Source organism: Lissotriton vulgaris, chromosome 8, assembly GCF_964263255.1.
Source record: "Lissotriton vulgaris chromosome 8, aLisVul1.2, whole genome shotgun sequence".
Taxonomy (NCBI): domain Eukaryota; kingdom Metazoa; phylum Chordata; class Amphibia; order Caudata; family Salamandridae; genus Lissotriton; species Lissotriton vulgaris.
In genome coordinates this window covers 464,669,448-464,686,758 of record NC_141696.1, presented here as the reverse complement: position 1 = coordinate 464,686,758, position 17,311 = coordinate 464,669,448, and the positions used below count along the sequence as shown (strand labels likewise).

The window sequence follows — 17,311 nt, the reverse complement described above, 5'->3', positions numbered from 1 at the left end:
ATTCAGAGAGTCAGTGTCCGATGGCTCAAGTTCCCTTCGAGTGGGGGGGGGTCTCTGGTACTCTGCAGGTCTGTGTGAGGAAAACCATGCCTGTTGACTGTTTGCTAGGGAATGACTTGGAGCACTCCCCTTGGGAAAAGGTGGAGAAGACGACTCACCTGCGGATGGTGGGTCTGCCTGACTGGGCGTGCGTGACCACCCGGTCGATGGCAGCCAGTAAGGGTGATCAAGAGGTCCTGGGGCCTGAAGGAGAGGCCCAGGAACCGGCCTTAGGGAGAAGGCGCAGGGGGCGCGGGAAACCGGCCCCTGAAGTTCCCACGGTCCAGGAGGAAGCAGACTCTGAGGGGGATGCCCTGGAGCCTACAGGGGAACAGATTGCTGAACTGGGGGACCTGCCTGAGCTGACCCATTGGCAGCAAGAAGGAGGACCCTCCAGGGAGGAATTCTGCAGGGAGCAGAAAGAATGCCCTTCTCTCATGGGTATGCGGCAGCAGGCTGCAGACCAGGCCAATGGTGTTCAGGCCAAAACACATTATGTGTACTGGGAGAACGACCTCCTGTATTCAGAGCCTAAGGCTGCTGAACCTGGGTCAGCCCGTGTGCTGGTGGTACCCCAGAAGTTCAGAGCCTTCCTACTGGGTCTGGCTCACGATGTGCCTTTAGCAGGACATTTGGGGATGGACAAGACCTATGACAGGCTTGTCACCCACTTTTACTGGCCCCAAATGCACAAGAGCTCAGACGCTCATTGTAGGACCTGTCCGACTTGCCAGGCAAGTGGGAAGAGCGGAGGGAAGAACAAGGCTCCCCTCCAACCCTTCCCTGTGGTCGGTACGCCATTCCAGCGAGTGGGTATTGACATTGTTGGGCCTCTGGACCCCAAGACAGCCATGGGCAACAGGTTCATCCTGGTCTTGGTGGATCATGCCACCCGGTACCCTGAAGCCATCCCTCTGAGGACAGTGACGGCCCCCGTGGTGGGACGTGCACTGATGGGAATTTTCTCACGAGTAGGATTCCCTCTAGAGGTGGTGAGCGACAGGGGGACCAACTTCATATCCAAGTATATGAAGTCCCTTTGGCAAGAGTGTGGTGTTACGTACAAGTTCACCACGCCTTACCATCCCCAAGGAAACGGGTTGGTTGAAAGATTCAACCGAACCCTGAAAGGCATGATCATGGGCCTGGAAGGTCCAATGAGGCGTAAGTGGGACGTCCTCTTACCATGCCTGCTCTTTGCATATCGCGAGGTACCACAGAAGTCCCTAGGGTTCAGCCCCTTTGAACTGCTGTACGGTCACCCCGTGAGAGGACCACTGAGTTTGGTAAAGGAAGGCTGGGAGCAATCTCCCAGGAAACCTCCCCAGAATGTATATAGCTACATGCTGGCCTTCAGAAACCAAACCAGGCGCTTCAGACAACTTGCCGAGGCAAATCTGGAAGCAAGCCAGGAGGAGATGAAGCGGTGGTACGACCAGAATGCCACTCTGGTCGAGCTTCAGCCTGGACAAGAGGTGTATGTCCTGGCCCCAGTGGAACCCTGTGCCCTTCAGGATAAGTGGACAGGTCCATTTGAGGTTGTGGAGCGCAAGAGCCCCGTGACATACTTGGTGGACATGAAGACGCCCAGGAACCCTTTGAGGGTCCTACATGTCAACCGCCTCAAGCCCTACTTGAGAAGGTCCGAAGTGGGCATGCTGTTGGCAACTGATGATGGAATGGAGGAGGAGTCGGAGCCTCTTCCTGACCTCTTAGTGGCCTGTGAGAAAGATGGGTCAGTGGATGGAGTTAACCTCTCACCCACCCTGACCCCCGAACAACAGGAAGACTGCCGCCAGTTGCTGGGGCAGTTTCCAGATCTGTTCTCCCTGGTTCCGAGTGTCACAGATTGGTGGGTCCATGACGTGGACACTGGAGACAGCTTACCTGTGAAGCATAAGGCTTACAGAGTGACTGACAGGGTCAGGGCCTGCATTAAGGAGGAGGTCTCCAAGATGCTTGCCCTTGGGGTGGTTGAGTCTTCCAGCAGTCCTTGGTCCAGCCCCGTGGTCTTGGTCCCAAAGGCTGCTGCGCCGGGAGCCACACCCGAACTCCGGTTCTGTGTGGACTACAGAGGACTCAATTCAGTCACGAAGACTGACGCGCACCCCATCCCCAGAGCTGAAGAGCTCATTGATCGGCTAGGGGCTGCCCGGTTCCTCAGCACGTTTGATTTAACGTCTGGGTACTGGCAGATCGCCTTGACCGATGGGGCAAAGGAGAGGTCAGCATTCTCTACACCAGATGGGCATTTCCAGTTCCGGGTTATGCCATTTGGAATGAAGAATGCCCCCGCCACCTTTCAGAGATTGGTCAACCAGGTGTTGGCTGGGCTGGATGAGTTCAGTGCAGCCTACCTGGATGACATCGCAGTGTTCAGTGGCACCTGGCCAGAACACCTGCGACACCTCTGGGAAGTGTTGATGGCCCTGCGCAGAGCAGGCCTCACAATCAAGGCAAGCAAGTGCCAGATTGGGCAGGGTTCAGTGGTGTACTTGGGACACCAAGTGGGGAGTGGCAAGGTGGCACCCTTGCAACCCAAAATCGAGACCATCCTGGCTTGGGAACCCCCCAAGACCCAGACTGCAGTGAGAGCCTTCCTGGGGCTCACTGGGTATTACAGGAGGTTTGTCAAGGGCTATGGCACGATTGTGACCCCCTTGACAGAGCTGACTTCGAAGAAGCAGCCCAGGAATGTGATTTGGACTGACACCTGTCAGAAGGCTTTTGACACCCTGAAGACTGCCATGTGCACGGCGCCCGTGCTCCTGGCTCCTGATTTCTCCAAGGAATTCATAGTGCAAACAGACGCTTCAGAGCATGGTGTAGGGGCTGTTCTTTCACAGATGGCTGAGGAGGGCTTTGACCAACCCGTAGCCTTCATCAGTAGGAGGTTACTTCCACGGGAAAGTAGGTGGAGTGCAATAGAGCGTGAAGCATTTGCTGTGGTCTGGGCGCTGAAGAAGCTAAGACCCTACTTGTTTGGGTCTCACTTCCGAGTTCAGACGGACCACAGGCCCCTCAGATGGTTGATGCAGATGAGGGGTGAGAACCCGAAACTGTTGAGGTGGTCCATTTCTCTACAGAGTATGGACTTTACGGTGGAACACCGCCCTGGCACCGATCACGCCAACGCTGACGGTCTGTCCAGATTTTTCCGCCTTAGTGATGTGGAACTCCCTGGGGAAGGGTAGTTCCCCCCCCCCCACATTTCAGCTGGAGGGGACACATGTTAGACCTGGCACCTTGGCGTGAGCTTCCCTTCCACTTTTTGCTGGTGTGCCTCCGATGTTTTGCTGGTTTTCCGATACTCAGGGCGCTGCACCACGGCTGACCCGTGCCGCAGTGCAAGTGCTCCCTACTGTAAATTGTACATGTGATTGATGTCCATGATTGGTGCATTGGATTTACTGTTAGTCCCTAGTAAAGCGCACTAGGAGTGCCAGGGCTTGTGAATGCCAATACTGCTAGTGGGCCTGCAGCGCTGGTTGCGCCACCCACAGAAGCAGCCTTAAGATGTGTCTAGGGTCTGCCATTGCAGAACCTGCGTGCAGTCTCGTACTGTCATGCCGGCTGGGCAAGTGCACCAACTTGCCCGCCCCTGAACCTTCCCTTGACTTCATATTAGTCACCCCTATGGTAGGCCTGAGGGCAGGGTGCATTGTAAGTGTAAGGTAGGACAAGCCCTGATGTGTGTGGCATGTCCTAGTAGTGAATTACAACTAAACTCGTATTTCACTATTGAAGGCTACCTGCTTCCTTTAGGCCAGAACGGGCTGCTGGAATTATTACACCCTATGATCCCAGCAGGCTCAGGGAGCATGGTAGAGAGTCGTGTTTAGTATGCCTGAACTCAGAATAATAAAATATTTCTTTTAGTAAAGTTTATTTTAGTATCCTGTGTTTGCAAATGCTACTTTTAGAAAGTTAGCATTTGCTTGCCTAACCATTTCAGCCCGCCTCTGCTGGTATGTGTATCGGACTGTCTGGGATGTGTGAGTGACAGGGCTCGGGGATGACAGGTGGTGAATGCGTGGATTGCACCTTAGTGGGAGGTAGGAGTGGCTCTTGACTCTGGATCTTGCTGTGCTCTGCCACCACAATGCTGGCTCCACCCTCCTGGGGAGCGACTGATGACTCAGCCGACACCTGGCCCAGGAAGGGCGTAGCCCCCATCAACAAGGTGCTCTGGCTGCCCCTGTACGCACAATGCTGGCTCCACCTCCTGTGGGGCGTCTGATGCGCCTGCCCCTCACACTGAAAGCAGAAGCCGGATTACACCCACCAGAGTACTCAAGGACTGAAAGTGGCTATGCAAAGGCCCCCCTGGCCTGCGAGAACAAAAGAAATGCAGTATAAAAGACGGAGCCTTGCTCCTTGTAAATTAGATCCTGTTTGGGCTACAGAAGGAACTCTACCCGACGAGAAGGACCGGGAAGGACAAGGAAGAGTGCTGTCTCTTGCCTGTGTCTGGTGCCTTGCTGCAGAAGGAGAGGAAAAGAAAAGACTACAAGAAGACTTTTGCTTTATGAAACTTTGTGCCAAACTCTGCTGAAAGATCTCGCTTGCTGCTGAACTTGCCCCCTGACCAGCGCCCCAGGACCAGTGGGCGCTACATCCTGAAGAACGCGACTGTGTGTGCTGCTTATTGCTGCAGTACTGACAGAGGGGTTTGGGAGCGCTGGGCAAGCCTGCCACGCTCCCCGTAATCCAAGGCATTGACATCCCCCGAGCACCGTGACCGGGGCCCAAAGCAACAGCGAGAGCAACGTGAGGTCCAGCCGCCGCTGGCCCGAACACCGTGACCGCACCTGCATCGGGAGCCCGAGAGCAAAGCGAAGGAGGACCCGTCCGGTCCAAGCTCCCGAATTGACTGCGCTTCTAGCCGTCAATCCACCTGCGAAGACGGACAGCCGCCCTGTGATAACCCCCCTCTGGCCGGTAACCTGCCCGACAGCTCAGCTGTGAGCGCACAGCTGCAATCGGCACTTTGGCTGGGTACGTCCTGCACTTGGGGACCGTACTGCCACTTGCCGCCACCACACAGCCACCGCCACCAGGGTCGGAGCGAACGACGAAGGAAGGACCCTGCCGCCACTGAACACCGCCGCCCCGGATGACCCGTGACCTGCCCGGCTGAGAGCCGCAGTGAACAGCGACCCCGGGAAAGCAACACGACGTGGGACAGCTCCCCTGGAAGCCGCTCGCTCTACAAGAATTTGAAAGGTACTGTGTTGTGTCCTCACGGTGCGAGCGCCCTGCAACTCGAGCTCGCACCGCGCTATCTGCTCCCAACACGAGCCGCCTCTGGAACCGAGGCTCGCACAGCTCCTGGTCCTCGAGGCCCGATCTCCCCTCGAAAGCGAGCGGAGACAGCGGAAAGCGCATTGAGGCGCTACGAGACACTGAACCTTGTCGAACCTGGGCAGAAGGCCCAAAAGATTGCTTATTGCTAGAAAGAACTGTGGCAACCTGAACTTGAGTAAACTGGAACCGCTATTGAAAGTTTGATAACTGTATTTACAAGCCTGCTTGAAATTTATATAAAGATATATATTTTTACAAATACAGTTTGGTGTCATTGTGTGGTGGGTTGGTTGTGATGGTGTGATATTGCAAATGTTTAACCCTATGTGCCCCAAAGATTATCCTACGACTGCTTAAGCCACACTACCTAGAGGGTAAGCAGAGGTTGTCTGGAAGGTAACCCTCAGCCCTGACGAGGAAGAGAGAGTCCCTGCTTGTCGCTAGTGCTACACTGCGCCAACTAGAGCCTCCCCCTTCCTACACCATGGAATACTATCCACGTTGGAGAGGGAGAGACAATCTTGAATAATGGATCTTGTGAACTTCAGTTCCGGGGTGATCCAAACCTTTCCCATAGCATCAAAGGAGCAAGGTCATGTCTATCCTCAATATGTTCCAGACCCACTTTAGAATGGCAAAAGAGAATCAATACACTTTTGGTTATTATCAATAGCTGTTTAATAAAATTATTCTCAACTACTTGGAGCTTAAAGCAATTACTACACCCCAAACACCATATTCAAATAAAGTGACCAAAAGGAAGTAGCTCTCGTTTCTGGATGGGAATCTAAGGTCCAGCATTATTAGCTATACCTGGTGTTTTCCAAGATTGCAGATAAACTGTAGTTCATAAATACTTGCACATCTCAAAACACTTGAAATACAGTTTCTAGAGTATCTGAGTGACAGTTTTTAACGCTTATTCAGAATAGCAGGTTTTGAAGTCTTTTCGAGCTAGTCTATACATGGTCAATAAAGTGGATCTATTTGTGAATAATGGGAAATATAAACCTTCATTATAATTAGCTCTTAATTGGACTCCTATGTCTTTGTTGCTTCCAGTGAAAGCAGTCATTATTTATTGTCCGGTGTAGATGCTACCAAAATGTTAATTCTGATAACGGGACGATAACTGCATGTAAGAAAGTGGCTCTGTATATACTGGACCAAAGTAAGGTACAGTGTGCACAGTCCACAGTCCCCAGAGGTTTGGCAGAGGCTAAAGTTAGATATAACCTTACTCTCTAAAATGGTAGCTTGGTGGAGCAGTAAGGCAGTATTAGAGGACAGTGTAAAGCATTTGTTATACACACTCAGTCAGCAAATTGTCTCACACACTCAAGAACTCAACTCTGGGCCAATGGTTTGTATTAAAAATACATAGTTGTTTTATTTTAGAACCAACAATAGGTATCAAAATATACTTTCTCAGAATGAGATACTTTAGTGAAATACTTTTCAAATAGGCAATAGACTTTTGAACACTAGTTAGTTGCAATAGGAAACACAATTTCAAACACAATGTGACATTGAGCACAATGGGAATTTCTAGTTAATTGCAATTAATTACTTAATGGATTACTTTTCTAAACACAGGAGTGGTTCCTAGATTCAGTCCTGGGACATCTCCTGTAGACAGTTGAGTAAAAGCTTTTTGGTTACAGTTGTGATTTTTAAGGAATATTATTGTATTTTAAAAGTTGACACTTCGAAACTTTTTCACATAGAATCACCAATGTTATCCTATGGTAGGAAATTCACTTAGCAGGTAAGTAGTGTTATTGTTACTTTTTCTTACTCGGTGTTGGATCCAGCACTGGTGCATCTCCTGTAAACACTTGAAAGAATGCGTTTGTCAGACAGGCGATTTTTAACAAATAATTGTACGTTTCAAAAATCGACACTTTTTTAGCAAAAACCAGGCAATGTTATCCTACGGAAGGAAATTCAAGTTACCGGTAAGTACAGTTATAATTACTTTTCAGGGTCAGTGCTGGGCACCAAGATCCAGCACTGGCATCCCTCCTGATAACAGGTGAGTTTTTTCATTTTCGTAATTCGGCTGATTTTAGATGAATATTTTAAAGTTTCAAAACTCCACAATTAAAAGAATTTCCAAGTGAAACCAGTCAATGTTACCCTGTGCCTGACTGTGCCCCCGATCTCGCCTGTGGTATCGTATTTGCTGCTGATCGTATTTGCTGCTAAAATTAATTTGTGTGCCAGCCTGTGCATCGCGTATTTACTCGACTGGCAGAGTTAAGGTTCTGGGCATAGACTCAGGGGTCTCCCGGGGTCAGGTAGGTACAGTTGTTACACCCTCAGCGGCACTGGGGCAGCCGGGTGCACAGAGAATTAGGCCCAATGTTAGCCTGTGGGAGGCAGGGGGCCTGTGGTTGGTGGCTGCTGGCAAGCATGCCACCACACAGCTGTGGGAGCTGGGCTCCTGGTCACTAGCTCAGGGCGAAAAGGGAAGTAGATTAGCACAGAGGTTGCACTCCCAGGGGCACTCGGGCAGGTGGGTGCATGGTGCTTTTGAGCCGTCGGGCGCTCAATGCTATTCAATCTGAAAGTTGGAAGTTGAACAAAGGTTGCAGGCTCGGAGACTGATATTCTTCAGGTGCAACCACCACTTCGAGAGGTAAGTTGGGATCTTGGAGGATAGGTAGACAACCAGGAGTTGGGCACAGAGGGCCGTGTGGCGCCGGGTGCAGGGGTGTCTTTTGACGTCGGGAAATCTTACCCTCAGCTGGTCGCGGTTGGAGTGGTCCCCTGTTGTGAGGCTGCAGATGTCGTCTGGGTCGTCGAGGAGGGTCCTTGGGCACTGGATTCGTGGTCACAATCGCAGGGGGACGTTCTTGTGGTCTTTGTCCACTCAGGCACAGAATGGGCTCGGCGGGTGCAGAGTGTGCTGGATTCGTGGTTCCTGGCTGGCACCAGAGGTGTTGCTTGTTTGAGTAGAACCACTGCTCGTGCGAGTCCTAGTCTTGGTAGAGTCGCAAGGCAGTCGGGTCCTCCGGGGTTTTTGAAGTTGCTGACCACTGAAGGCGCCAGGTTTTAGCAGGAGCAGGTTTGAGGGTCAACAGGCCTGTAGGGCTGGGGCCAAGTCAGTTGGTGTTGTCCTCTTCTTAGCAGCTGCACAGCAGGTCTTCTTGTTTCTTGATCTTCTTGCCTGTTTCGGTATCTGGATCTGAGGAAGGAAGGTTCAGGGTGCCCCTAAATACTAAATTCTGATAGATACATCTGCCAGTGGATTCCTCACCTTGTGAATATCCCCTTGCGTCAGCAACATTCAGAAATTCTTTTTGTAGCTTCGCGCCGACGACGTCATAGAGGCACGGCATCGCGCGGGACTCCGCTGACGTCACCGACACCATAATAGGCCCATGCTGGCGTGATGACATCAGTTCCCTTTTTTCCCCCTCCTCGACGCGAACGGTTTTCAAGGGATCGTCTGTAGCTGTTATAGTAACTTTGTTACTCTGTGATTTTTCTCTGTGATTTATTGTCTTCTGTCGAGATGTCGTCGAAGAAGACCGGATTTAAAGCTTGCGGGGAATATGGAAAGACAATGTCAATCACTGACCCACATGAGTGCTGTGTCTGAGTTCCGACCATGACGTCGAGGAGTGCCAATCTTGCAAGAAGATGACACCGAAGGCCATTCGAGAAAGGGAGACGAAGCTCCTCGTTGCGAAATTAAAAAGTAAGAAGGAGAAGAAAACTTCGAAGTCGCGAACTTGGCGGTCGAGGTCTTGTTTGAGGTCGCAATCTGAGTCGTCCTCTGCTCATGCTCCGAGGTCTTCGAGGAAGAAGCACAAGAAGAGGAGCCACAAGTCCAGACATCATTCTGAGAAGGACTCGAGTTCGAGACTGAAGTCGCAGGTTAAGCTGCTTCGGAAGGAGGTGGTGTCTTCGTCTTCGGAAGCGCAGGTCTCCGAGGGTGAGGCTTCGCGTGCGGATTCGCCTGGGTCACAGAAGCAGGTAGTGAATCCATCTTCGGTTCCGTCCCATCATTCAGGCCAGGAGGATGAAGGTGAGGTGGAGGAAGTTGGTGAAGTCGAGGCTCAGTTGCCTGCGGGTCAGTCAACTCCGGTGCACCAGCCTGAAGAGGAGGTCGACGTCGTGATGACGCAGCTCCCTCGGAAGCAGCCTGGGGGCTCATATCCTGCCTTTCCAGCTCCAGGTCAGGATCAGAGGAAATTCCTCAATGCCATGTTTGGGGTCTACTCCAGGGCAATGTACCCATCTGGTGCACCTTTTGGTCCCACGCGTCCTATGGCGTTTAGTCTGGGTGTTCCCCAGGCTAATGCTCCTGCGCCCTTCATGCCTTTCATGCCAGCTCCAGCACCGCATTGGCTTTTTCTGAAGCCTTCGAAGCCGTCGACGCCGAATCCATTGACGCCGATTCCTTCAACGCCGGTACCCTCGACTCAGATGCCGAATCCGGTTCGACCTAGAGTTAAACTGCCTGGCCCGACTTCAGGTTCGACGCCAGCACCGACTCTGGCGGAGTCGTTCATGGATCCGTCGGCTTCATTTGTGAAGGAGAGGTCGAGGCGTGAGGCACAGAGGCTTCTGGAGGAAGAGAGGTATCTGGATGAAGACTTGGAGGAAGGTGAGCTTCAGGAGTCTGAGGATCCTTTTGATGACCTAAGGGAGGCTAGTGGCCTGGAACTGTCTCCTGAGTGGGATTTGGCCTCTGCATCTGATAAACCTTCTAGAGATGTGACTCCTTACCATGTGGTGATAAGGAAGGCGACAGACTTGTTAAACATCACTCTGCCTACCGCTGAGTACAAGTCAAATATTCTGACGGAGGTCCTCCATTCACCTTCCTCTGTAATTGAACCAATGCTGCCATTAAATGACGCTTTGGCTGAGCCAATCTATGAGGTGTGGAAGAAACCTCTGTCAGCCCCTGCTGTTGCGGGCGGTTGCGAGGAGATATAGGGTGGCTCCTAATGACCCTGACTTATTATCAACACACCCCCTGCCTGAAAGTTTAGTTGTGCAGGCTGCCTGCTCTAAGAAGTCTGCGGGGGCTTTTCCGCAGGTTCCTGGGGAAAAAGAGTCGAGAAAACAGGATCAGGCAGCTAAGAAAGTCTTATCCTCATCCAGCATGGCATTAAAATCTACTAATGCGACTTGCCTGATGGGACGTTCCATCCATGCCCTGATGGATTCTGTAAAACAGTTAGTGCCCAAGATTCCTGAAGGGGATAGAAAGGACTTTCAGGAGGTTCTATCCGACACTCAGGCTGCAGCAAAGCAGGTAATCCAGAGTGGGCTGGACGCGGCCTCTTCGGTGGCCACTAGGAGAGCTGCGTGGTTAAAGTCATCAGAGTTCTCAACAGATGTACAGTCTGCCTTGATGGATTTGCCCTTTGATGGGTCTGGATTGTTTGGGAAGAAGGCTGACACTGTTTTAGAGCGTTTTAATGACAGCAGAGCGAAGGCGAAGTCATTGGGCCTTCAGACAAGAGGCACATTTGGGAAGCGCTTCAGAGGATTTGGCAGGTCTTCCTTTCGAGCCTACAAACATTCTCAACAGCAGCCACAGCAGCAGCAAAATACTCTGTACAAGTCTTATAGGGGCAGACAAATAGCTCGTCCCAGAGGTCGTCAAGCCTCCTCCTCCTCCTCCTCCTCCTCCTCCTCCTCCTTCTTCTTCTTCTTCTGCTTCTTCTTCTGCTTCTTCTTCTGCTTCTTCTTCTTCTGCTTCTCCTCCTTCTCCTCCTTCTCCTTCTCCTCCTTCTCCTTCTTCTCCTTCTCCTTCTCCTTCTTCTCCTTCTCCTTCTCCTTCTCCTTCTCCTTCTCCTTCTTCTCCTTATCCTTATCCTTCTTCTCCTTCTCCTTCTCCTTCTCCTTCTTCTCCTTCTCCTTCTCCTTCTCCTCCTTATCCTTCTCCTTCTTCTCCTTCTCCTTCTCCTTCTTCTCCTTCTCCTTCTCCTTCTCCTTCTTCTCCTTCTTCTCCTTCTCCTTCTCCTTCTTCTCCTCCTTCTCCTTCTCCTTCTTCTTTTTCTTCTTCTTTTTCTTCTTCTTTTTCTTCTTCTTCTTCCTCTTCCTCTTCTTCCTCTTCTTCCTCTTCCTCTTCCTTCTTCTTCCTCTTCCTTCTTCTTCCTCTTCCTTCTTCTTCCTCTTCCTTCTTCTTCCTCTTCTTCTTCTCCTTCTTCCTTCTTCTCCTTCTTCCTTCTTCTTCTTCTTCTTCTTCTCCTTCTTTCTCCTTCTTCTTCTTCCTTCTCCTTCTCCTTCTTTTCCTTCTCCTTCTTCCTTCTCCTCCTTCTTCCTTCTCCTCCTTCTTCTTCTTCTTCTTCTTTCTTCTTCTTCTTTCTTCTTCTCCTTCTTCCTTCTTCTTCTTCTCCTTCTTCCTTCTTCTCCTTCTTCCTTCTTCCTTTCTTCTTTCTTCTTCCTTCTTTCTTCTTTCTTCTTCCTTCTTCTCCTTCTTCTCCTTCTTCCTTCTTCCTTCTTTCTTCTTCTTCCTTCTTCTTCCTCCTACTCCTCCGATAGAGGTGATGCAGGAGAGGGGTCAGGGATGCTACTCCCGGTATTTCCTGATCCCCAGACTTCGTCCAATCCTGGACCTCAGGATTTTGAGCCTCTATCTCAAACAGGAGAGGTTCAAGATGCTCACCCTTGCGCAGGTTCTTCAGGCGCTGCTGGAAGAAGACTGGATGGTGTCGATCAATTAACAGGATGGGTATTTTCATATTCCTATCCTGAAGTCGCACAGGAAGCATCTCCGTTTCACGGTTGGGTCGCAACACTACCAGTTTGCGGTCCTTCCGTTTGGTCTTACTACTATGCCTCGAGTCTTCACCAAGGTGATGGCAGTGGTGGCTGCACATCTCAGAAGGTCGGGGATACCTGTATTTCCGTATCTGGACGATTGGCTGATCAAGGCAGATTCTCCAGAGATAGTGCTCCATCATCTGCAAGAGACAACTCAGTTGTTGCACAGGTTGGGTTTTTCGATAAATGTACCCAAGTCTCACCTGGTGCCCTCCCAGCGCAACCTGTTCATAGGTGCGGTACTGGACACTACTGTGGGTCGTGCATTCCCTCCTCCTCAAAGGATTCACGACATACAGGAAATGATTCCTTAATTTCACGGTGGAGCGGTTGTTCCAGTCCTGAAGGTCCTTTGTCTGCTCGGTCTGATGGCTTCTTCCATTCTGTTGGTCAACCATGCACGCTGGCACATGAGGGCGCTCCATTGGTGCCACCGCAGGCAGTGGTATCAGCACAACGGAGATCTCAGGGAGTCAGTCAGGATCTCCAGGGAAACTGCGGCGGATCTGTCGTGGTGGAGCGTGGAGGGCAATCTGTCACAAGGAAAGCCTTTTCAATTACCTCCATCGGTGGCCACAGTAAAAACGGATGCATCCACTCTAGGGTGGGGTGCTCATCTGGGGGATCTGGAGGTCAAGGGTCTTTGGTCTCCAGAGGAAAGGTTGCTTCACATCAACCTTCTGGAATTGCGGACGATACGTCTGACGCTCAAGGCCTTCCTCCCTTCCCTTCGCGGTCGGTCAGTTCAAGTCCTGACGGACTACACCACTGCGATGTGGTATGTCAACAAGCAGGGGGGAGTAGGGTCGCAGTGTCTCTGCAGAGAGGCTCTGTGTCTCTGGTCATGGGTTCAGGACCATCAGATTTGTCTGATGGCAAATCATCTGGCCGGGGTTCTGAACGTACGTGCAGACAGTCTCAGTCGGGAGTTCTCGGCCGACCACGAGTGGAGGCTTCACCCGGAGGTGGTTAGTCACGTCTTCCGGACGTGGGGAACTCCTCAGGTGGATCTATTTGCCACCCACGAGAATGCTCACTGCCCGTCATTCTGCAGTCTCCAGTTTCCGATGCAAGGAGCTCTGGGGGACACGTTTCAGATGAGTTGGGACTCGCAACTCCGTTACGCGTTTCCTCCCATACCCTTGATTCCTCGGGTTCTGAGGAAGATTCGCCAAGACCCGGCACAAGTTACATTGATCGACCCAGATTGGCCAAGAAGGGTGTGGTACACAGATCTTCTCCACCTCTACTCGTGCTCGCCGCTCTGTCTCCCTCACAGGGCAGATCTCCTCTCCCAGATGGAGGGGCAGGTTCTACACCCCCACCTCCAGACCTTACACCTTCATGCCTGGAGATTGAACGTGGCAATCTGAGTTCCTTTTCTCTCCCACACGATGTGGTGGATGTCATTTTGTCGGCCAGGCGTGACTCCACTAAGTCTATCTATTCTTATAGATGGTCTAAATTTGTTGCTTGGTGTGGGGAAAAGTCCATTGACCCTTTAAGGGCTCGTTTGTCCAATATACTTCAATTTGCACTTTCTTTGGCCCAGCAGGGTTTTGCGGTGGCAACTATCTAAGGTTATTTGTCAGCCTTATCGGCTTTCCTTTGTTTGCCGGACCAGCCCTCTTTATTTAAATCTCCTGTCGTATTACGATTCATCAAGGGCCTAACCAATAAATTTCCTCCAACACCTTTTATTGTTCCACTATGGGATTTGAACCTTGTGCTTACGTTTTTGATGGGTTTGCCTTTCGAACCATTGCACAAGTGTCCCATGAGACTTTTGACTTTCAAGACTGTTTTTCTGGTGGCAATTACCTCGGCAAGGAGGGTAAGTGAGCTTCAAGCTCTTAGTTCAAAGCCCCCGTTTTTGTCCATTCATGCTGAACGAATGGTTCTCAGGACCAGGGCTGCTTTTCTGCCGAAGGTGGTAACTCCATTTCATCTGGGTCAGTCCGTTACCCTCCCTACCATCTATCCTCCCCCTCACCCTTCCAAGGAGGAGGAAAGGCTTCACCGCTTGGACCCTAAGAGGGCGGTGAGTTTCTACCTGGACAGGACGCGAGAGTTCAGGTCGGATGACCAGCTATTTGTTGGTTTTACTGGCTGCAAGAAGGGGAAGGCGGTGCACAAGCGCACGTTTTCGAGATGGATTGTTTTATGCATCAAGATCTGCTACTCCCTGGCGGGTAAGGAACCTCCAGAGGGTATAAAGGCTCATTCTACTAGAGCTAAGTCTTCAACATCTGCTCTTTCCAGAGGTGTACCTGTTGAGGATATTTGTAGAGCTACGACTTGGGCCTCCCTCCACACTTTCGCGAAGCATTACTGCTTGGATACCGAGGTGAGGAGGGACGGCCACTTTGCGCGCTCTGTCCTCCAAGATTTTCTGGTATAGGAGAGTGGACACCCTCCTCCGGGAGTGGGGACTGCTGTGGGACTCTATTCACAAGGTGAGGAATCCACTGGCAGATGTATCTATCAGAAGAACAAGTTACTTACCTTTGGTAACACTTTTTCAGGTAGATACAGTATCTGCCTGTGGATTCCTCACTGACCGACCCGCCTCCCCATTGTCCACTCTTCTATACCTGAGTTTATTGTCAAGGAAATGTTTTATTTTAATTGCATTTCTGTATTTGCTTCAACACTATGTGTGTTATCTTGACATTTGTGTACTGTGTATACTGTGTATATATCTACTGTCATCGGTCCATCCGTGTGCCTCGAAGGCACGGGAAAAAAAGGCGAAACTGATGTCATCACGCCGGCGTGGGCCTATTATGGTGTCCGTGACGTCAGCGGAGTCGCGCGCAATGCCGTACCTCTATGACGTCGTCCACGTCGGCGCGAAGCTACAAAAAGAATTTCCGAATGTTGCTGACGCAAGGGGATATTCACAAGGTGAGGAATCTACAGGCAGATACTGTATCTACCAGAAAAAGCGTCACTGAATGTAAGTAACTTGTTCTTTAGGGGCGTTACAGGTAGGGCAAGGGCAGGGACCAATGGGTTCCTGTCCTGGGGTGAGTACACCCCTATCCTGCTCCTTTTCTGTGGGAGGGGGGCAGGTGCCTATCTCTGATTGGGCAGGGCTCCCCATCCTCAAGATGGCGAGAGTCCGGAATTGTGCTTTACCTCGCCTCCCCCACCTGAGGGGTGGGGTTGGCAGAGGCTGGCACACCCCCTTCTCTTCCCTTGTTTTTCCCACCTGTCTTCCTGCCAGAGTAGGGGTCGGAACCGGTGGGGGCCAGTTGCTGAGTACAGCATGTGGCCTGGAGAAGCTTTCAAAGGCGCCATGCCTTTGAAGCTCCCCCTGCCCATCCTGGGGGAGGAGACCTAGCACCTCGTTCCAGGATGTGCATTGTTGCAGGCCCAGGAGAGCAGATGGCTCTCCACCCAGGGCTCCAGCAACATGTCTGCTGTGTGGCAGCCTAGGCAGCCTCTCAGTCAGGACACTGGTAGTTGGTTAGGTTTCAGGGGGCATCTCTAAGATGCCCTCTGTAGTGCATTTTAGATTAAATCCCACAATGGCATCAGTGTGGTTCTAATGTGCTGAGAAGTTTGATACCAAACTTCTCAGTCTTCAGTGTAGCCATTATGGTGCTGTGGAGTTCGTAATAATAAGCTCCCAGCACCATATACTCTTAAAAGCATCACTGCACTTACAGTGCCCAGGAATGGCCCTGGCTACTGTAGGGGCACAGGGCTCATGCACCTGTGCCCACACCACTTGCATAGTGCACTCAGGTAGAGGGGTGACTGGGGTATGCCAGGGCAGTGTTTTTGTGGGCATGGCACACAGGGATGTGTGCCATGTCGACTATATGTTTAGTTCTGCACCAAGACAATCAGCCTGCAAAGGTAGTGCGTGTGTGGCAGGGTACAGGCCTCCTAAGGGTGGCACAATAAGTGCTGCAGCCCTTAGGGGCCTTCTCTGGTCACAGTGCCCTGTGTACCTAGGGTACCATTTACCAGGGGCTTACTTGTGGCCAGAGATGCCAATTGGGTTCAGGCTTTAGTACAGTTTTTAGGGAAGGAACACAGGCCCTGGGTTCCCGATTGGCAGGGTCCCAGGGCACACCGAGGAAAAGTGCATCCGTTATCAGGCAAAAAGTGGGGGGGTTACTGCAACAGAAACCCACTTTCCTACAATGCAGCTTTGCATTTATATAGCTGGACTACTCACTCAGAGCGAGGTGATACTAATTTGCAAATGGTTCCCTACAGAGCACTCAGGAAAGTATTGCAAAGTTGAAATAGAATAAATTCATAACTGGATGTATCCTCACTTTCTAACAATATATGCTTTTGCAATTCCTAAAGCATCACCTGGTGCAGCATCTGGAATTTGATCCGATTCCCAAGTGGTTACAGTTATAAAAGCCTGATTTTTCTGAGGAACTGCAGGATAGGGACAATTCTTTTAGACATCTCTACACTAGATAGTTTAGGAACCGCATCTAAAGGCAAATGGTATTTTTTCAGACATTAGCTATAAGTAAACATGTAATTAACTGTATTGCATGACCTTATAGTGGACTATGCATATTTTAACCAAATGGTCATCGTCAGTGTCCACTTGATAGGGTAGCCAGTCACGTGGTGGTCTTAATGCTGTCCTCATTGAACTTTTTCTTCTTTTCTAGAATACCAAAGGGGGCAGGACCTGGATGCTATCTTGCAGGATCATTGACGTTATCTAAGACCGAATTAGGAAAAAAAGCTGTGAGTAGTTGCAACTCGTCTTCAGTTGTGTAACTTGTTATTGTAGATTAACCATACAGTTTAGCTATGCTCACTCCTTTTATATCTAGTGTTTGAAGGGCACTTCCAATTGCAACTATACCACTGATACGCTGATGTCCAGGCTTTTCTCCATTTTTAGCCTGTGGAAATTTGTTGCAGCTTAGTGGTATGACGAAAACTGTTTCTATAGCGGTTTCAATAAAGAATCTTGCATGCCGGTTCATGTATGACATAAAGCATGCCCTACCCTCGCCATCTCTTCCCCCCCGCCCAACTCAGCGGTGTGGATTGCAGCCTACTTCTTTTTTTGCTCACCTATTTTCCCCCAGCTGAGCCTTGCTTCTATTCAGAAGTCCTGCATTGGATCTATTCTTTAGCAATTTTTCAGCCTCATGTTAATCATTCATCAGCCTCAGATAGT

At 50.7% G+C, this 17,311-nt stretch overlaps 1 protein-coding gene across 4 annotated transcripts in view; it reads left to right on the top strand.

Moving 5' to 3' along the window:
• TPP2 (tripeptidyl peptidase 2) overlaps positions 1-17,311 on the top strand; it is a 656,253-nt gene that overhangs the window by 494,240 nt on the left and 144,702 nt on the right. For all 4 annotated transcript variants that reach the window (XM_086934242.1, XM_086934243.1, XM_086934239.1 and 1 more), the window contains exon 23: positions 16,791-16,869. In XM_086934242.1, the coding sequence (XP_086790368.1) occupies positions 16,791-16,869 (79 nt within the window). The remainder of the gene's footprint in view (positions 1-16,790; positions 16,870-17,311) is intronic.